Below are 21,249 nucleotides of genomic sequence, written 5' to 3' on the forward strand. Positions count from 1 at the left end.
AGGGGAAGCCGACACCTCACCGTCTGCCAGGTGGCAGGGTAGGGTGAGCAGAGGAGAGGCACAGGTCTGGCCCGGTGAGCTGTAAAGGTAATGAAAGACGTCACAATGCACCGGTGCTCATGATGGCCCAGCCGTCGCCTTTGTGCTCGCTTTACCAACCTGCATATGGTTGCCCTCGCCCCTGGCAGCAGACACTCGGGGTAATGAGAGAACTGGCCTCTGGAGACCTACTAAAACGTGTGCATGCATGTGGCATGTGATTAGAGATTACAGTGAGCCTCATTTTCAACCCGTAAAATATTCATTTCTGTCTGAATGGCCAAGAGTGTGTCTGGAAAGAGGACCAGGAATTAGAACGGGGCCGTTTGGTTGGAGCATATGAACTTTAATGAATTGGAAAGATCAAATCAGCACTCTGATCTTAAAGAGTGTCCATTTAGCTCTCTTTTAATAATGTTGTTGAAGCTTTGTTGGATTGGTAACAGATACCTCGGCTTCTTTTTGAACAGGCACGCTCTGTCACATCACAAAGTAACAGAGTAGCCTGCGAGACAAATAGGGTATACATATTTACAGCATAAATACAGCAATTTATTTCAAAGGCATTATGGCAAAAATAGACTACAGCACGCACATTACTTTAAATGGGTGCTCAGCCAAACAACAAAAAGTGCAAAATATATATTCAAAAAAGCAGCAACACCAAAGCTCTAAAAATGCCAATTTATTAAACTAAAAAGGCTGATACAAGGACGCTGGTACACTCGAAAAAATTATTCAAAGATGATTCCTTGGATTTACTCAATTTTTTTATGTTAAGTGGTTGTAAACATATTATTTAACTTAACAAATTAAGTTGAACATTGCTCAATTTGATTTGTTTGTTTAAATTCAACACAAATAAATTGTTTGCAACAGTTTTGCATGCAACACTTTTTTCAGTGTACACATCTTGTATCAGCCTTTTTAATTTAATAAATTGGTATTTTTGGAGCTTTGGTGTCGCCACATTTTTGAATATATAAATGGCATTATGGCAGTGTTTTAAAATCAAAATGTTTTAACACTTAGGGTTAGTTCATCCAAAAATGAAAATTCCATCATCTTTTACTCACCCTTTACTTGCTCTAACCCAGTTTGCATTTTCTGTTGAGCACAAAAGGAGATTTTTTGAAGAATGCTGGAGACCAGGGGTCCATTCTTCGTACCTCGCTTAAATGATCTAAGACGATTTGACAGATCCTGGATCTTTTAATCCTGATAACTGATCTCTGGCTAATTTGGTTATTCAAACAAGTTTGCGAATCAGATTAAAATGTCTGGATGAATCGATTTAAGATCGCTGCGTGTGTTGTAAAGGACTGATCTATCAATCCTCGAAATCATGATCAGCAATGCAATGATTGGCTGACAGCAAAGAAGCGTGATGACATCATCTGATTAATATTTAATTATCCTTGAGTGCAAAATTACATAAAATTCATGGTAAATGGTTTGATAAATGTTATATGTAATAACTTTCCACCTTTGTTGTGGGCTGCAAGCTTTACACTTACATGTGTCAAGAGTATTGAACAATTTATTTAGTTTTATTTTCAGAGTGAATTTTCTTTATTATAGTCGCCTAGGTTACTTTAACGACATAATAACTGGAGCTTTAAATTAATTCTGCATCAAAAAAGCATTGTGATATTGGTAAAGGTAAAGCATCAAATCACCGTCATATTAGCTGTCAAAACATTGAAAATTATTGAAAATTATTATTCCTTGAAAAAAAAAAAAAAAAACAGTCAAGTATTGTGCATGTCCATTATCATCCACAAATTGTAATAAAGCTGGGTCGGTACCTTAAAACAGTATGCATTTGTATCTATAAAGTCCAGAAACACCTTGTGACAGTTTTTGTACTTTTATTTCAGAGTGTGGATTGCATAAGTTGTTTTTATATTTTTAAGTTATATTTAACTCATATTTATATTTGTGTCAAATCAACAATAACCAAATCCAGCTAATTGAGTAATCCATGTATGAAGAACATTGTAGGAAAAAACAAATACTATGGAAGTCAATTGCTATTTTTGCATCTGATGATTATAATTAAACTTGTGCACAAAACTGATAAAAAAACACCATTTCCATCCAATAAGTCCTGATAAGCTGGTGCCAAATATCCAAAAGAAAATGGAATTTGCTGAGACAGGAAAAGCCTTTTTCTATTATAATAAATTGCTTGCACATTGGCAAACAAAGCTGAAACACAATGAATGTGCGGTGGCTTTTTGAGGTGTGGGGCAAAATCTGTCACTGGGGTGGAACCTTTTTAAAAGGTACATTTTGGTTCCTAACAGGTATTTAAAGGTACATAATAATACCTAAAAAGTACAAACATGTACCTCACAGTACCTTAAAGCTACAAAAGTAAACATTGTTTACTGTACAAACACCGCACGTACAAAAGTGTACATTTTGATAAGCTACAACCCCAGTGACAGACTTTGTACCTTTATTTCTCAGACTATGTGTGCCAAGTTATAACAAAAATCACATAACTTTTTTTGATGCACACATTGAAATTTATTCAGTAAATGTGTTTCCATTGCAATTTGCGCCAAATTAAGATATAAAGTTAATGCTCCTCAGTTGTACTAGTTTCAAACATTCTTAAAAAAAAACTTGTTTTGTGTTTAACAGAAAAAAATAACTCAAACTGTTTTGGTACAATTCAAAGGTGCTTTCACACCTAGACGTTTGTTTCGGAACCAGTCTCATTTGCCCAGTTAGTGTTGTTCGTTTGGCATATGTGAATTCCGCAATCGTGCTCACATCCACACCAAATCAATCATTCTGAGATTGCCTTAATGACGTGTTCTCGGCTCGATTCAAACAAACTCTGGAGCAGATCGATTGTAGTGAGAAAGCAAAATGATCCAACAAACTGATGAAACCAGGCTATATCACAGTGTATTATGGATGTGGAATTGCCGTATATAAGGCTATATGACAAGAGAAATATGAGTAGGGTGGGATGTCATTCTTACCAGTAAATGTGCGTTTCATGCTGAATACAAAAGTGAAAGCATGCTGAAATATTACAGTGCTATAAATGGACAGAAATTACAATCTGATCATTTTTCCATATTTTTAATCTTAATAATATTTTAGGCCTATTGTTTTGTTCATTTGTGCACTGACATCTTGAAAGAAAGATTAACATTGATCTGCTTCATGATCTGACTGCAAATAATGACGTATGACACCTGAGCTGAATTCGTGGGACTGAAAAATAAACCCTGAAACTCTGACCACCGTGAGGAGAGTTTACTGCACATGACTTGTTTTAACTAATTTGGTCAATTTAGAATCTTTGCTATGTGAAAGCGAACCGCACCAGAACCAAAAATATTGTAACACTTTAAATCCCTGTTTCGGAATAAAACAATCAATCTACAGGTGAGAAAGCACCCTAAGTGATGACTGAATTTTCATTTTTCTTTGAACTATCCCTAAAAATCCCTGGTAAAAAGGACCGCGACCTGAAATTACAATGACTAAAGCAACAGTCATATACAATTAGGGGTGTGCAATAATTACAAAACCTCTTTTTGTGTTGTTAATAGCTCACTGAAGATTCACATATTTTGTGCTGTGATTTGGATATTTCACAGCAGTCACAGAAATGCTTGCATTAAGGAGTTATATTTACTGCCTTACAGTGATCTCAGTCTGCAATTACTATAGACGCATTTAGAAGAACTTGAAAATGCAGCTCAGATTGCATGAATACATTCACACTGTAATTATCATAATAAATGCTTTGAAGTCAGATTTAAATAAAACTCAATATTTAAATATGAAAGTGTAGAAAAAAATTTTAAAAATTTGGATCAACCACCAGTATGTGGCCTTATTTGTGAATTCACTGTTTCTTTCAATAGATTTAGGCATGAAACGTGTCTTTATTAACGAGTCACTGAATCACTGACTTTCTAGTTGCATTTAAAAAGAAGTTAGATTGTGTCGTTAAAATCTAACCAACTTAAATGTAAATTGTGTAACTCAAGACATATTTGCAATGACGTGCAAATCTAATTCTGGAAAAAAACAAGACTCTTAAGGTAAAATAGGTCAATCTTTGATTGGAAATCTTTGTTCAGGATTTGTTCAGGGAAATTTCTGTTATGTGGCTCCTGTATCACAAGTATCAAAATACCGCTGACTTACAGAAGTAAAATAATACTAAAATAAAATAATTACTCTCCTTGCTATAATCTATAATAAACAGATTGATTAATGTGCACTGGTGTGCAAGGTATCTGTGAGTTATTTTTTTTAAAAATATAAATATGAAAGAAAAAAAAATCTGAAATTCAATGTGTAAAGACATTTACTTGTTATATTAACTATGGCTTATGATAAAAATGGCGAAAATATAAAACTCAAATGGCATTTTATATCCCATTTGATATATATTTTTAAATTTTATATGACATTTAAACACATTTCAACAGGCTATATCACAAATTGAAAGTGTGTGCTCTTAAAATAACAATTATGAAAAAACTATCATAAAAGATACAGACTGCACACCCTTACACGCAAGCAGTTCAAGTCTTTTTTATATACAAGCTAAACTAAACCAATTTAATTCCCTGCAGTTCCATAAATCGAATCCGTATCATATTCTGATAAATAAATAGCCTTAAAATCCATATAGTCCAACCTGGTGATGACCCTGAAACATGAAGCCTAAGCTCATGACACACTATCTCATCTATGTGCAAGGATACAAAAATAACCCGTTCAATAAAACATTTTGGTTAGAGTTCAGTATCAATAAATGTATAGATGTGTGCAACATCCACACCTCAGGAAACAAAAGATGCTAGTTCATTCTCTCCAGTTGCTCTACAGTGTCTCGCAGATCCTCTACGACAAGGTCCACATCTTCACGAGACGTACTTCTACCCACACTGATCCTCAGAGCATTGGTGGCCACATCAAATGGAATCCCACAGCTTAGAAGAATATGAGATGGTCTAAGAAATTGAGAGCACATGACAAAATGACCACAAAATGGATTAAGTTAAACTTTAAACCATCTTGTGAAGAACATCAAGGTCTATTCAAGAAATACTTAAAAATTAACTTGAAGGTTTGGTTGTTTTTAAGTATATCAACTGTACCGTCAAAAACTGTTCACACAAAGAATGATAACTATAATGATAAAATAACCATAACAGTAAAAAACTAATTATTGTAAACAAACAGCGTCAGATCATGAGTTTGCACCTGACATACATAATTAAATTGGCGATCCAAAATTCTAGAAATTTTCAAAATTAGCTTGAAATATTTGTAAAAAAAAAATTTGAATAAAAATACCACACATAGTAAATAACCTGGAACACGCCTGTTTTATAAGGTCACACAGTTATCAGTGCATGTCAGAGCAAAAACCAAGTCCAAGCCAGAATTGTCTGTAGACCTCAGAGAAAGTACTGTCTCAAGGCACAGATCTATAAGTTATAAAAATTTACATCTCTTTACAACTTAACCAATCAGACCTTTATGAAAGTGGCCACACAAAACCCACTCCCTCTGTAAAGGGCACATGACAGCCCACCAGGTAGGGCTGCACGATTTGCAGAAAAAAAAAATCTGATTTTATATGCGATTTACTATAATTTCATAAAAGAGCTGCAGGTTTGACGTGGTGGTTTTAACAGCACCAAAGAAAGACCAAGCAAAATCACAAAGTACGCTACAATATGCTACTGCTTATTTAACACCATTTATTCCAATATAGTCAGTTGTCATGACAAATTAATCAAATAACTACAGCATTTTAAATTCAGTTAAATGAATTATATGTAAAACTTGTAAAACATGTATAAAACCTTTAAATTTAGATTGTGTTACATTTTTATATTGATTTCATGACATTCAAGGTGCATTGACTGCTTTATATACACAATTTTAGATTTTATACCACAGCACAAGAATTCTCGTAAATTAAAATATACACTTTATATATATATATATATATAAATATATATATATTTATATATTATTTGTAATATAATTTTGTCCTTTCATATAAGCAGTCAGATATATGAACTGTACCTTTAATTTTATCTGCTCAAAGAAAACACTCTTTTTGAATATATTAAACAAAACGAAAGTACATGAACAGAACAACATGTGCATTTACAGCAAATAAATAAATGTAAATATTATCCCACTTGCTTATTGAGCATTGTCGAGTGAGTTCTTAAAACACCTGTGATTGGTCATTGTGTTCCTGCACTCAACAGAAAGGGCTGTGATTGTCTCTAAAACAAAGGTTAGCGTGGCGTTATTCAGCGATGAGTGACGTGGATACAGATAAACAGACAAGGTTACAGTCTATAATGCGCGGTTATTACAGCTGATCCATGATAGATCGGTGGAGAAAACTTGCACTCATGTGTGGATCCACAAGAATCACTGTAACAGCCGAGAGAGGAGAGGAAATGTTACCTCACACAAGCAGGTCAAATGTCTAAATGTCCAATATGCAGAGCAGAGAGGGAGTTCACAGCATTCATTTAATCTCTATAGCAGTGATATAGGGGCTTGTTGTTTCTGCTGTAACAGTTAAACAGTTGTAAGTAACGTTAGTTGGATTATTTTTATTACTCACATTTTATTTTATTACTCATTTTATTACTCTCGCCTATGTTCGTCCCCATAGTAGTAATTGAAATAATAGCAGCTTTTGCGATTTGAAAATAGCACCTTTCCAAATCGGGATTTCGGTTTAAAATTGATTAATCGTGCAGGCCTACCACCAGGAGTTTGCCAATACCATCCCCTCAGTAAAAGATTGTGGTGGGCAACACCATGCAGCAGGCATGTTTTTCAGCAGCAGAAATTGGAAGATTGAGAGAAAGATGAATGTAGGAATATGCAGAGACATCTTTGATGAAAACCTGCTCCAGAGCACTCTGAACCTCAGACTGGGGTGGCAGTTCATATTTCAACAGGACAACGACCCTGAGCACACAGCCAAACAAAAGTGTGGCCACGGGACAACACTGTGAATGTCCTTGACTGACCCAGACAGACCAGAGCCTAGACTTGAACCTATTTGAACATCTCTGGAGAGATTTCAAAAATGAAAGTGCACCAATGCTCCCCATCCAACCAGACGGAGACAATACTTGAGACGTACTGCAAAGAAGAATGCAAGAAACAGGTGTGCCAAGCTTGTAGAATTACACTCTAGAGCAGGGGTGACCAACCCTGTTCCTGGAGATCGACCTTCCAGCAGATTTCAGTTGCAACCCATATCAAACACACCTGCCTTTAATTATCAAGTGCTGTTCTGGTCCTAATTAATTGGTTCAGGTGTTTTTGATTAGGGTTGGAGCTGAACTTTGCAGGAAGGTCAATCTCCAGGAACAAGGTTGAGCACCACTGCTCTAGAGTCATGAGGCTGGAATTAGCATCAATGGTGCTTTAACAAAGTATTGAGCAAAAGGCTGTGAATATTTATGTACATGTATTACTTTTTTTTTTTTTTTTCATTTGCAGATATTTCAAACATAATTATTTTGCATTGTAATTACGGGGTTTTGTTTGTAGAATTTTAAGAAAAATAATGAATTTAACACATTTTGGATTAAGGCTGTAACATAACATAAAATATATAAAAAATATACTTTCCTTATGCATTGTAATGTACAGTATGTCAGGACTATATTTGCTGAGGTTGTGGTTTAAATGTAATAATGTTCTACAAATGTTCCGTTTCCTACAGACCAATCAGAAGCCACAGATATGAATTTTGGTCTGCCTGTATATGGTTTTGACTCTAGTAGTGGTAGAAGCTAATACTTTTTGAATCATAAAGTACCATAGTTTGTACTACTGGAAAAAAAAAAATCACCTACATGGATGGCCTGAGAGCAAATTTAAAGCTTTTTTCATTCATGGTTGAACTTTACATTTAATAGTTTATCATGTCAACTGTAATAATACTAAAAACAACATTTGACTTCACAACATTTGTAAAAGCAGTTATAACCTGTGTTATATCATTTTAACATAATTCATTTTGATTGTCTTTTTGATTTAACATTTAAATCTTTTAATAATCCAAAAAGCGTTGGATTTGACAAAATTGGTAAAAATTCATACCTTTTATACCAAAACCAAATGCATTTGACCTCATTTTGACACAGTAAATACAGATGACTTACTGATCTCCTCTGTCTGAGTGGCAGGCGGCACCCACACTGGCCAACAACCTCCTACAGGTGGACAGCACTCTGCGCCCTACGGCAGGGGGGAACCGTCACATCAATTATGCACTGGAGTTTTACAAATCTACGGGGTCAAGACCTGACCTACTTCTGACCAACACGTGAGAGAGAAAGAAAACGTAAATATGTGCACTATACATTTAAGTTTGCTATTTACACTTTAAAATATCATGACGTACAAATACATTCCACTCTTGTACAGTCAAAGATAGATTGCAATGCAGGAAAATTGACATCCCCTCACCTTGAAGTCCCCTTCCCAAAATGGAGAAATTGCACGTGTTGGGCAAATTGTCTGAACCAGGAAAATGGCTGTTAAAACGAATCCTCTCTTTTCCAAAGACAGCCTAAAAGTTGAAATGGGAAAGTAATAAAAGTAATATGATTATAATTAGATACGCTAAATTAATGTCAGCTGAAATGTTTGCTATAATAAGGTAAAACCGGACTTACAAGTAGCTTCTGCTCTAAATAACATCGAATGTCCAAGAAATGGGCTTCATATTCAGCCAGATTTAAGCTGACCAACTCTGCAGCCTTTCAAAAAAAAAAAAAAGAATAACTTAAACTATTCTGAATGTATAAACACTGCTAATGTATAAATGAATCATTAAGTATTAAACAACTTTTACAGAATATGCAAATGTTATCTATTATTAGATGTTTTTACCTTTCCCAGACCTGCTATCATTGCTGTGTTCTCAGTTCTGAGCGATACAGAAAAAACAAGAGTATTAATTTCAGAGTTGGTATCATACTCATTTTAATTCTGTTCTGAATTATTCATCAACTCATACATGAAACCCGGTCACAATAAACCATGTCATACCCTGGTCTGAAGTTGCGTTCTTGTCCTCCTCCAAAGATCATAGGGTAAACTGGGGTGGTTTTTCCAGGATCATTCACAAACAAAGCACCGGTTCGAGGGCCATAAAACTGGAACACACAATCAACGGGATTGTGATCTCTAATTTTCTTCACATGGAGAGAGAGATGATATATCAACAGCTTCTCTTATTACTTACCTTGTGGCCTACGATGGTAAGGTAGTCTACTCCCAGCTCATGTGCATCCACTCGTATCTTTCCGATGGCCTGGGCTGCATCACTGTGCAGGAGGATTCTGGAAGCTGATGCGGCCCTTTGTTTGTTTACTTCATTCACTCGCTGACAAATGTCCTTAATTGGCTGTTGAAAGTAAAATCTTGTTGATTATTTTGAGTGCCAAATCATGGTGGAAAAAAAAACTACTTCATTAGCAGAGCAAAAAATACCTAGCTAAAATGCGTCTACAATGTCGATTTATTTTTATTTAACATCATCTTTTTAAACTACTGCAGTGGCTCAAAGTCTGGGCTCTGATCTTGACCCAGACCGAATTTATCTGGAACAACCTCCAATTCCTTTTTCAAGCGCACTAAGTGTGTGTAGTTGATTAAAAGTGTGGATTTTGTATGATGATAAATGAATCTAAATATTTTTCGTTTTCAATGTCTCTTCAGCGATGGTCAAAAATGAAAGCAAAGGTGAGATTTTAAGCTTTCCTGTATGGCATTGTCGTGATGGTTGACATTTGTTACAATCAAGCTTATCCAGCTTAGTAATGGTCATCTTCACCACAGTGAGCATTTGGATGAGTGTGAATGTCAGTTTACAGAGAAGTTACAGAAAAATTGAGCTTTTCAAAGATGACAAATAACTTATGACTTATATAACTTATGCTCTTATCCAGGACAAAACTGTTCCAAAGCTTTCACAAACAGCAGATTCAAGGACTTTCAAGAACTTTTTGAAGCACTATTAGTTTTAAATCAAACACCTTTGTAATTACGTATACCCCGCACATGTATCTCCAAGAAAGTCCTTACTGTACTTAACATTTCACTTACACTTAATATTTACGTTGAAAATGTCAGAGTAATTTTGAAAAAATTGACCATTACAAAGTCATGTGTTAAAGAACTTTAATAAAATTTGTTAAATTCAATACTAGTAATATTCAAATGTGGTTTCTGAAATATTGATAAAATGTGCATTATTTGTCAGTGGTACTGTGTAAGATTTAAATTTAATATTTTTATTTATTTTTTTATATATATCTCCAGTTTTTGACACTGGAGTACAACTGTTTAAACTTTTTTTTAAGTATTTTCATACAGCGCTAGATGAGTCTCAAAAATAATACATTTGCATTCATAAATGCACAACACAATGCACAATGATTCGTTCAGTAAGATTTGCTACTGAATGCACTGAATCTAGCCGTTCGCAAATGACATAAGATCATCATACTCAATATTACTGATACATAAAGTTACTCAGCTTATTTAATTTTTGGCAAATGCCTAAAAATACTGCTAAAACTATTTATTTTAATATATATAAAGTAATAATAATTAAATGGTAGAGCTTCTTAAGTTTGTTCAGTAAGGAGTGTTTTTATTGGTGGACTAAAAACTCACCGTGATTGGCTAAACAGTATATCCTCCAAACAAAGATATGTACGAATTATGTCCTGCCAGGAAGGTCTCAAAAATACCACACACAAATTCGGAGGACTCCATGCTCATGTGAACATTTTCAAATGCACATTTAGTGGTTCATAAATACATCTAAAATAATTCATAAATGCATGAGGAAAGTAATCAAGAACTTCATATATACATAATTGTGTAAACATTTTAAATGTATCTATGTAAGATGCATATGTGTGAGCATTTGGGAAATATTTTTGCTTTTTAATTTTGAATTTACGAATTGGAGTTGTGGATTTATGAATTTTGTTTAGAATTTATGAATTGGAGTTGTGGATTTATGAACTGTGTTTTAAATTTATGAATTGGAGTTGTGGATTTATGGACTGTGTTTTAATTTTATGAATTGGAGTTGTGGATTTATGAACTGTGTTTTAAATTTATGAATTGGAGTTGTGGATTTATGGACTGTGTTTTAATTTTATGAATTGGAGTTGTGTATTTATGAACTGTGTTTTAAATTTATGAATTGGAGTTGTGGATTTATGGACTGTGTTTTAATTTTATGAATTGGAGTTGTGGGTTTATGGACTGTGTTTTAATTTTATGAATTGGAGTTGTGGATTTATGAACTGTGTTTTAAATTTATGAATTGGAGTTGTGGATTTATGGACTGTGTTTTAATTTTATGAATTGGAGTTGTGGATTTATGAACTGTGTTTTAAATTTATGAATTGGAGTTGTGGATTTATGAACTGTGTTTTAAATTTATGAATTGGAGTTGTGGATTTATGAACTGTGTTTTAAATTTATGAATTGGAGTTGTGGATTTATGGACTGTGTTTTAATTTTATGAATTGGAGTTGTGGATTTATGAACTGTGTTTTAAATTTATGAATTGGAGTTGTGGATTTATGAACTGTGTTTTAAATTTATGAATTGGAGTTGTGGATTTATGGACTGTGTTTTAATTTTATGAATTGGAGTTGTGGATTTATGAACTGTGTTTTAAATTTATGGATTGGAGTTGTGGATTTATGAACTGTGTTTTAAATTTATGAATTGGAGTTGTGGATTTATGAATTTTGTTTAGAATTTATGAATTGGAGTTGTGGATTTATGAACTGTGTTTTAAATTTATGAATTGGAGTTGTGGATTTATGAACTGTGTTTTAAATTTATGAATTGGAGTTGTGGATTTATGGACTGTGTTTTAATTTTATGAATTGGAGTTGTGGATTTATGAACTGTGTTTTAAATTTATGAATTGGAGTTGTGGATTTATGAACTGTGTTTTAAATTTATGAATTGGAGTTGTGGATTTATGAACTGTGTTTTAAATTTATGAATTGGAGTTGTGGATTTATGGACTGTGTTTTAAATTTATGAATTGGAGTTGTGGATTTATGAACTGTGTTTTAAATTTATGAATTGGAGTTGTGGATTTATGGACTGTGTTTTAATTTTATGAATTGGAGTTGTGGATTTATGGACTGTGTTTTAATTTTATGAATTGGAGTTGTGGATTTATGGACTGTGTTTTAATTTTATGAATTGGAGTTGTGGATTTATGGACTGTGTTTTAATTTTATGAATTGGAGTTGTGGGTTTATGGACTGTGTTTTAATTTTATGAATTGGAGTTGTGGGTTTATGGACTGTGTTTTAATTTTATGAATTGGAGTTGTGGATTTATGAACTGTGTTTTAAATTTATGAATTGGAGTTGTGGATTTATGAACTGTGTTTTAATTTTATGAATTGGAGTTGTGGATTTATGAACTGTGTTTTAAATTTATGAATTGGAGTTGTGGATTTATGAACTGTGTTTTAAATTTATGAATTGGAGTTGTGGATTTATGAACTGTGTTTTAAATTTATGAATTGGAGTTGTGGATTTATGGACTGTGTTTTAATTTTATGAATTGGAGTTGTGTATTTATGAACTGTGTTTTAAATTTATGAATTGGAGTTGTGGATTTATGAACTGTGTTTTAAATTTATGAATTGGAGTTGTGGATTTATGGACTGTGTTTTAATTTTATGAATTGGAGTTGTGGATTTATGAATTGCATTTTGAATTTACGAATTGGAGTAGTGGATTTATGAATTCTGTTTTGAATTTAAGAAGCCTGGAAACCCTGTGTTTGATTTACAGTTGTTTTGAAAAGTGAAGTTCTGCTCAAAGAAATTGCTGAGCGTTAAATTAATAATTTGGCCACTTTTTCACTTTTAATTAATGTATTTTAAAATGCAAAATGTATTTTAATGTGTTGTTGTTCTTGATTTGTTATGCATGTTTATTTAAAAAAGTTTTGTTATAACCAACTTATCTGGAACTTTGACAGTGATAAAAATTCTGATATGGATTTATGACTGAGAATCCATAAAATATTGTATAAAAGTAATGTCACACTAGCAATTAATCCTTGTCCCAGTATCCCAAACACATGAATGTGGCATTAACTATAAAGTGGTCTGATACATTACTTAAACTCTTATCGTATTGACAACAAGCTCACCATAATAATGCCTGTCTCATTATTGGCCAGCATGATTGATACCAAGCAGGTGGTGGGACGAATCGATGTAATGACGTCCTCCACCTCCACCCGTGCAGTCACCTTGGAAACGGGCACAAATGTGACATCTACAACAAGAATCCAAACAGCTCCAATCAGACCACCAACACTTTTGCATTCATTCAAACAGTAGTAAAGGAATAGTTCACCCGAAAATAAAAACACCGTCATCATTTACTTCTTCCAAACGCGTTTGAGTTTCTTTCTTCTGTTGAACACATATCTTATACGGAACAATGTTGGAATAAGTAGCCATTGACTTCAATTGTAGTTTTTCTTACTGCTTTGGATAGACAGCTGCAATTTTCTAACAAACTTCATAACATCTTTTTTGTGTGTTCAACAGAATAAAGAAACTCATAAAAGATTAGAACCACTTGAGTGTGAGTAAATGGAGAGGAAATATTCAATTTTGGTAAAAATATCCTTTTAACACAAATAGCAACAGAATTGAAAGCACAATTCCTCTATATAGTAGTAACCTATACAAGCTAAATATAGATATAAAATCAAGCTAAATCTTTAAAAACAATGACTGCATCCAAACCTTACACTCTCTACAATATAATAAGCAAAAAAAATCAGTATGTGAAGAGATGTACGCCCAAATTCAAAGTAAACAGAACCAAAAAAGTACACAGATTATACAGTATACCAGTGTTTCCCAACCCTATTCCTGAAGGCACACCAACAGTACACATTTTCAACCTCTCCCTAATCAAACACACCTGAATCAACTCATCAGTAGATTAGAAGAGACTCCAAAACCTGAAGTTAATGGGTCAGATAAGGGAGACATTCAAAATATGTACTGTTGGTGTGCCTCCAGGAACAGGGTTGGGAAACACTGCTGTATACTATATCTGGAGAGATTCTGAGGTATGCGTATGATGGACAATTCTGAAGCAACTTAAATGACACTGGTAGGTCACATGATAATGAGAACATGGAGGATGCAGTACATCCAGATTACATTCATTCTAAACAGAAACCCTTTCTGTGGGATAATAGGAACTCTTATGTACAAGATATGTAGAAAAATAAGTAATTGCATTAAAAAAAAAAAAGTACACAACTTTTGGACACAATCAATGTTTTAGATAGTAAGCCCAGTCCTGCTGACCTGCTTTGCCCTCTTTTAACAAGTTTTCGGCTGTGAGTTTGATGGAGTCGTGCTCCACGTTGGAGATGATGACATGAGGTAGAGAGCCTCTTCTATTTATTTGCTTGCTGGTGGTGCTTCCCTCTGCTGAAGTCCTGCTCTTCTTGAAGTGCTCCACAGCTGTGTGAAACACCAGATTATTGGCCTGAAAGTTCAGAAACAGAGAGCTGAATAAAATTTAAATACAGTAAAGGCCCCTTCACATAACTTTCAGAGTCAATGCACCTCTCAACACAAGTGCAATGCTCCCCTTGGACTACTGCATGAAGGCTAAAGCTGGATCTAAACTCTGCACTTTTTAATAGTATTAACCAGTTGCATAGTCAAAAAAGAGACTCTGGGTGTTTATCAGAAAAGCTGAGTGTGCCTCATTTACTGTCAAAATAATGTGCAAGAAAACCCAACTCTGCGTATTACTAACAATACAGAACAGACTGAGCTAATATAGCCTTCTTTGTAACTCATACGTGCCCCTCGATCATCCACAGGATACTTATTTATTTTCTGCTAGCACACAAAATCTAAATAACGTGACTCCCAGCAATCTCTGATGAAAGCGGTCGGGTTTTTTCTGTATCAGAGACGTTTTAAACTTACTATTTGAACACATTCGTTTACTGGATCCTTGGACAGAAAAGTTTACAGGGGTTCACTGGTTTGAGACATTTCTGATCGAAAAACCTGCTTCTTTTTATTTGTAAGGTATTGTTTTCATTATGTACTGATTCAAATTACTGGGGTGCAGGAATTACAGTATTTAAACCATAATAAATCTAGTAGTTTGCTTTAGCTTTTATTACGTTAATGTTTGTAAATACTCAGATGTGAGAAATACAGGAAAGTCCTATGGACTGATCTTGTTTTTTGCTGTTCTGTGAGCAAGACCATCGAGGAGACATTACATTACTCTATATCAGGGGTCAAAATGACATGTAAATAGATTGTATTTAAATATTTTATATTTTGTTACACATTAAGTAATGTTTTGAAAGGGAATAACCCAAATATCGGCATTCAATGGAACACATGAGACTGAAAAGAAAATTGTAACACTGTTAAAACCATAATAGTTGCACTCAAGTTTGAGTCTGGTTAAGCACGGTTTCATAAATGCGATAAAGCAATGAAAATCCAAGTAAAACTATCCATGGTATCCAACATGTTTTTTTCACTGACGCCCACAACTCAGAATCTCTAGGAGTTTCCTACTTGTAATTCTGATAATGTGTTGGCATTTGTGTGCTTTCAATTCATAAATATCTGTCTGTCATGACCTGAACACACCATAACTCTGCAGGACAGTGGCCCTCCAGGAACAGGTTTGGACACTCCTGGTTTATTGCACATTTAAGAAGGAATTATTGCAAATATGAGTTTCCCAGTCTTTAATCGGACATTAACGGCTTCTCAAAACATATTTACTACAGGGAAACTTTTAATATCCAAGTTGGGTGTGCCATGAAGTTTAAAGATGATGTAGGGGAGAACGATTGCTGTTTCTGCTGTTTTTTTTTCTCAGAAACAAGTATTGTGCATAGCTTTGTCATTAAAGTAGTGCATAATAATCTTTATGTTTCTTAAATGTTTATTTGGCTAAACATTCTTAATTGTCAACAAACTGACTGCTTTACACAGTGAATATTTATATAGTTGTCAATAAATGGGATGCTGTATTTTATCTTTTCCTACAAAAAACAAGCTCATAATCACATCTTTGAAGGGAGGAACAAAAAAAGCATATTTTCCTGAAATGTGACGACTCACCTCAGTTCCTCCTGAAGTAAAAATGATATCTGCTGCTTTTCCACCAACCATCCTGGCAATGGTGTCTCTCGAATGGTAAATTATGTCTCTGGCTTTCAAACCTAATCAGAGATCAGTGGAAAACTATTTTAAAATATTGTTTTAGGGATAGATCACCCCTCCACTCTTTTTGGATCAATGTGAGGGAGATGAAGTTTTTAAATGTGAAAGTGACCTGTTATAATAATGTAGTACAGCTTCATACCTGGTAGATAGTTACTGCTGGGATTTCCCCACGCATCAGTTAAAGCATCAGTAATAACCCTAATCACCTCTGGATCGGCTGGTGTGGTGGCGTTGTAATCCATATAAATTCTGCAGCAAACAGTTATTTTATTAACTGTATTCTGAGGCATGTGGAAGATCATATTTAGATGACTTCATGTTCAGAATAGGACTGCTATGGCACATTCATTACCTGTCTGGTCCATCAGCCACAGCATGATAATCCAGGTGAGAATCACAGTGATGAAACGAGGATAAATTAGGACTCAGGATTATAGGTGGGTCAAACTTTTCAGCCATGGTCTGGATTATACTGGTAGACAAAATGGCAAAATACTGTACATCAGTCTAAACACATTCAGGGCAACATTTAATAACTTTAAAAAGTATATTTAAAGGAACAATTGACACAGATATTAAAATTCTGTCATGATATACTCACTCTCCCCTTGTTCCAAAAATCGGGACGTTCTAAAATGCTTAACATGAAAAAAGCTTAATGTGGCTTAACGTACCTAAACATCAACCAGAGAAACCCAAATTTCTGTCAAACTGTACTTGTAATTAACTCTAAGTCCCAATTCCATAGATAAAGTGAAATCTCCCCCACTGGAATCTATTATAAGGAAAAGGCTACTGTGTGAACACCGCAATGATAGCAGGTCTGGGAAAGGTAAAAACATCTACTAATAGATACCATCAGCCGTGTTTGTACATTCAAAATACTTTTAAAACCACTAGCAAAAGAATGAGCCCTGTTTCACAGCTAAAGTGAAGAACGTTAAGCATTTTCCCCTATGCTGTTGTAGGGATATCAATGAGATGTATAAGCACATTGTTTTGACAGCAAGGGTTAATCTATCATAAAATTTGATTTTATGAACAACCTTTTTAAAATTTGGTTTCTCCCGGTTGTTGTTAAGTTACGTTAAGCCTTTCCTTATTATGGACTTCAGTAGGGAAGAAAACGCTTAACGTGATATCGTTACCTTTATCTATAGAATTAGGGTCTGTTCTTTTGACAAAAGTTAGTGTTAATCACAGTGAAATTTGACAGAAATTTGGGTTTCCCTGGTCTGGGTTAAGGTATGTTAAGCTGTTTCCTTATAATGGACTTCTATAGGGAGGATGCTTAAAGTGATATTGTTTACTTGATATACTAAAATAAAAGCTTGTTTTTTAAATAGCTGTAAGTGTTTATCATGAGTATATTTTACAGAAATTTGATTGTCTCCACATGTTGTTAAATTAAACCATATTAAGCTGTTAAAATGGACTTGAATTGTTCACTTTATCTACAGAATCAGGGCTTGATCTTTTGATTGTAGCTAATGTTAATAAGTGTTAGTGTTGAGGCTGAGATCAAGACCTTTTATTACGTTTGGCTAGCTAAAGATATCTACTCCTGGCAGGGGGTAGAAATCAGGGGCCGAGCGATTTACTTCTAAAAGAAAGTTGAAATTGGGGGGGGGGGGGGGGGGGGCACGTAATTAGAGCTGTAAAGCTTAACTTTTCGATTTTAGGTCAAAAATCAAATCTGTTGGAGACGTCCAATAGGTTAATAGGTAGCGAAAAAGTCCACAGAGGGGGTGATCACCAGAATGGGGAAGTCCCAGAGTAAATTGAGAAAATATGATACACCGGTGTTTTGGAATATGGAAAAACTTTCTCTACACTAGGCTTGGGTGGTAATATGGTTATATGGTATACCGCGGGATCTAAAAATAGCAACAGTATCAGTTTCAATACCGTTATACCGTCATAAAAACAATGCACTTATATAGGAGACAAGTATTAAATATTAACGGTAACTATGGTGTAATTTGAACGGGAGCGGGCGGTCTAACGATATCGCTCCCGAGCAAGCGATTGGATACTGTTTATATATATATACATGTATATGTATGAGAGAGAGCTTGGTGCTGTCTATGTGTGTGAATGAAAGAGAGAGCGTGATGCTGTGCGTCCCTGTCTTGGTGCTGTCTGTGTGTGTGTGTGTGTGTGTGTGTGTGAATGAGAGAGAGCATGGTGCTGTTTGTCTATGTGTGTGTGTGTGCTTATACAGACAGCTTGTTATAGGCTGTCTGGACTCTGTATCATCTAGCTGGGTGGTTTTTGGTTTTGCTCTTCTTTTTTATTCCTGTTTATGTAAAGCACTTTGAATTGCCACTTTGTATGAAATGTGCTTTATAAATAAACTTGCCTTGCCTTAATAACAAGTAAAATTTGATAGATTTTTGGTGTGCCCTACTTGTTGAGGTGCGTTAAACCATGTTAAGCATTTTCCTTTTATGATGGATTCAACTGGGAAAAACGTATAACATGATAATTTTCACTCACTAAAATAGAGCTCATGCTTTTGACATCACAAAGTGTTTGTCACGAGTACAATTTGATAGACTTGGAGTTAAATGGGGGGAGAAAACATGATGTTTTTCCACTTTATCTACGGAATTGGGACTCGTTCTTTTTACAGTAACGTTAGTTGGGGTTAATTACAAGTACAGTTTGGCACAAACTTGGGTTTCTCTGGTTGATGTTTATAATAAGCCAAGTTAAGCGTTTTCATGCTAAGCGTTTTAGAACGTCCCCAAAAATATATGAGTTTCTTATATTTAGTACAAAATAAGATCTGTTGTGTAATGTTGGAAACCGTAGTAATAGATTTCCATAGAAAAGCTGCTTTTTTTTTACTATGGACGAGGCTATCAGCTTCCAAAGTTATTCAGAATATCTTGACTTTTGTTCAACAGAAAGAAAGAAAAAACTCATGGGTTTTAAAAGGTTTGAAATGTGAGAACGTTTTAATGTTAATGTAAAAACATTCTAAAGTTTATGTTAACCTTGACTTTAAAGCTATAACCATAACGCCATATAATGCAGTCGGTAAGGTTTGCTGGGTCACACATATAATTGTCTTGATTTAAGCCAGCCATCGTTATAACTACAAGCTTTTAAAATTCAATATAAGTATACTTCAATAAAATCTCAAACTTTGATTCATGCATGTAGTTCACTGATAACGTGGAGTCACATTATTGTTCTGTTGTCTAACGTTATGCGAGCAAACCCCGACAAGCAAAATGGCATTTACAGTCGCTTGACAGTATGCGGAGATAACTAACTTTAGCGATAAACCTATATAATTTTACTGCTAGTTTACTGACCTTTCTTACTCTTAGCGTATGTTTGTCCTGTCAATAATTCACCGCTGCACGCTCTACTTTGAACCGGAAACGCAGGACTAAACAAACCCCTCCTCTTTTCAGACTACTGCGCTTTCATTTTACTATAGCGAAGGCTTGCCTCGTGAATAATTAATCAGATCGTGCTGACGGTTGCTTGGTAAACGTGAAAGTACGTCCAGTCGTGTACGTAGTATGGAAGCCAAGCCTTCAGGTTTGAATTATTTTATTCGCTAGTCTACTTCCGCTAGCTAAACGTCACGTAATTAATATTCATGAGTCAGGAGCCTTCGTCGTAGTAGCGTTTGTAATTTTTGTACAGTTACTTTGAGGCTAGTGAGTATGGAAGTATGGTTCAAATAGCCCACTATAGTCAGTACCTAATGGAATAGATAGCTTGAAATAAGTAGAAATTGAATTTCTTTTATTTCTACAAATTCTGTGAACGGTAAACGTTACTGGTTTATTCATAAGCTTACAAATATTAACAAACTCCCATGTTAGCAGTTTTAAATTAGTCTCACAATATTCAGGTTGACACTATTCACACTCACATAATACACAATCTGTAAACGTGACATATTCACTTTATTTTTAGCTTTTCACATATGACAACAGTATGTTTCAACAGGCCTGGGTACTGCTAAATCTTGAGCAAATAATGTCAAATAATAGTCTAATTGTAAAAAAACAAAAACAAATATATATATATATATATAATTCTCCCCATGATAGCGTGGGTTTCCTCCGGGTGCTTCGTTTTCCACCACAAGTCCAAAGACATGCTGTATCGGTGAACTGCATAAGCTAAAATTCTCTGTAGTGTGTGTGTGAATGAGTGTGTATGGATGTTTCCCAGTGATGGGTTGCAGCTGGAAGGGCATCCGCTGTGTAAAAAATATGCTGGATAAGTTGGCGGTTCATTCCGTTGTGGCGACCCCAGATTAATAAAGAGACTAAGCCGAAAAGAAAATGAATGAATGAATATAGAAAATGAATCAGTTATGTTTATTTTTCCCCCAATTTCTGTATAACGGAAAGATTTTTTCAACACATTTCTAAACATACTAGTTTTAATAATGTATTTCTAATAATATAGCTTAAAGGGGCTAATCATTTTGACCTTAATATGGTTTTTATAAATTAAAAACTGCTTTTATTCTAGCCGAAATAAAACAAATAATACTTTCTCCAAAAGAAAACATATTATCTGACATACTGTGAAAATTTCCTTGCTCTGTCATACATCATTTGGGAAATATATAAATGAGGGAAAAAAAATTCAAAAAAGGTGTATAATTCTGACTTCAACTGTAAACATAAGTGGTCCAATTACACACCTCCAAAAACTAAACTAAATTAAAAATGTTTCAACATTAGCCTACAGACTGTTGATCATGTCAACATAAATAGTGTGTTTGTGTAAAGTGTGATACAACATTTACCAATTGTGTTATAGAATTAAACCACCAATTTAATGTAATTTGTAAGTTTATACTTTTTATGCAAGTCTGT

General features: G+C 34.5%; 1 protein-coding gene across 1 annotated transcript; it reads right to left on the reverse strand.

The window, feature by feature from the left end:
* Positions 1–364: 364 nt before the first annotated feature.
* scly (selenocysteine lyase) lies at positions 365–19,784 on the reverse strand. Its single transcript, XM_056459952.1, has 13 exons — positions 19,717–19,784; positions 16,743–16,862; positions 16,530–16,639; positions 16,286–16,386; positions 14,483–14,666; positions 13,300–13,427; positions 9,332–9,493; positions 9,136–9,242; positions 8,977–9,013; positions 8,760–8,843; positions 8,551–8,653; positions 8,244–8,319; positions 365–5,036 (listed from the first exon to the last, which is right to left on the reverse strand). The coding sequence occupies exons 2-13, from the start codon at positions 16,847–16,849 to the stop codon at positions 4,883–4,885; spliced, it is 1,353 nt and encodes a 450-aa protein (XP_056315927.1). The 5' UTR covers positions 16,850–16,862; positions 19,717–19,784; the 3' UTR covers positions 365–4,882.
* Between the last annotated feature and the right edge of the window lie 1,465 nt (positions 19,785–21,249).

The sequence above is a fragment of the Danio aesculapii genome, chromosome 6 (assembly GCF_903798145.1).
Source record: "Danio aesculapii chromosome 6, fDanAes4.1, whole genome shotgun sequence".
Classification (NCBI taxonomy): domain Eukaryota; kingdom Metazoa; phylum Chordata; class Actinopteri; order Cypriniformes; family Danionidae; genus Danio; species Danio aesculapii.

Coding starts and splice junctions, on each gene's coding strand:
- scly (XM_056459952.1), bottom strand. CDS start 16,849: ATGGCTGAAAAGTTTGACCCACCTATAATCCTGAGTCCTAATTTATCC. Junction 13,428..14,482: donor GTTAAAAGAGGGCAAAGCAG/GTCAGCAGGACT, acceptor TTCTTGTTGTAG/ATGTCACATTTGTGCCCGTT. Junction 9,014..9,135: donor GAACGCAACTTCAGACCAGG/GTATGACATGGT, acceptor TGTATCGCTCAG/AACTGAGAACACAGCAATGA.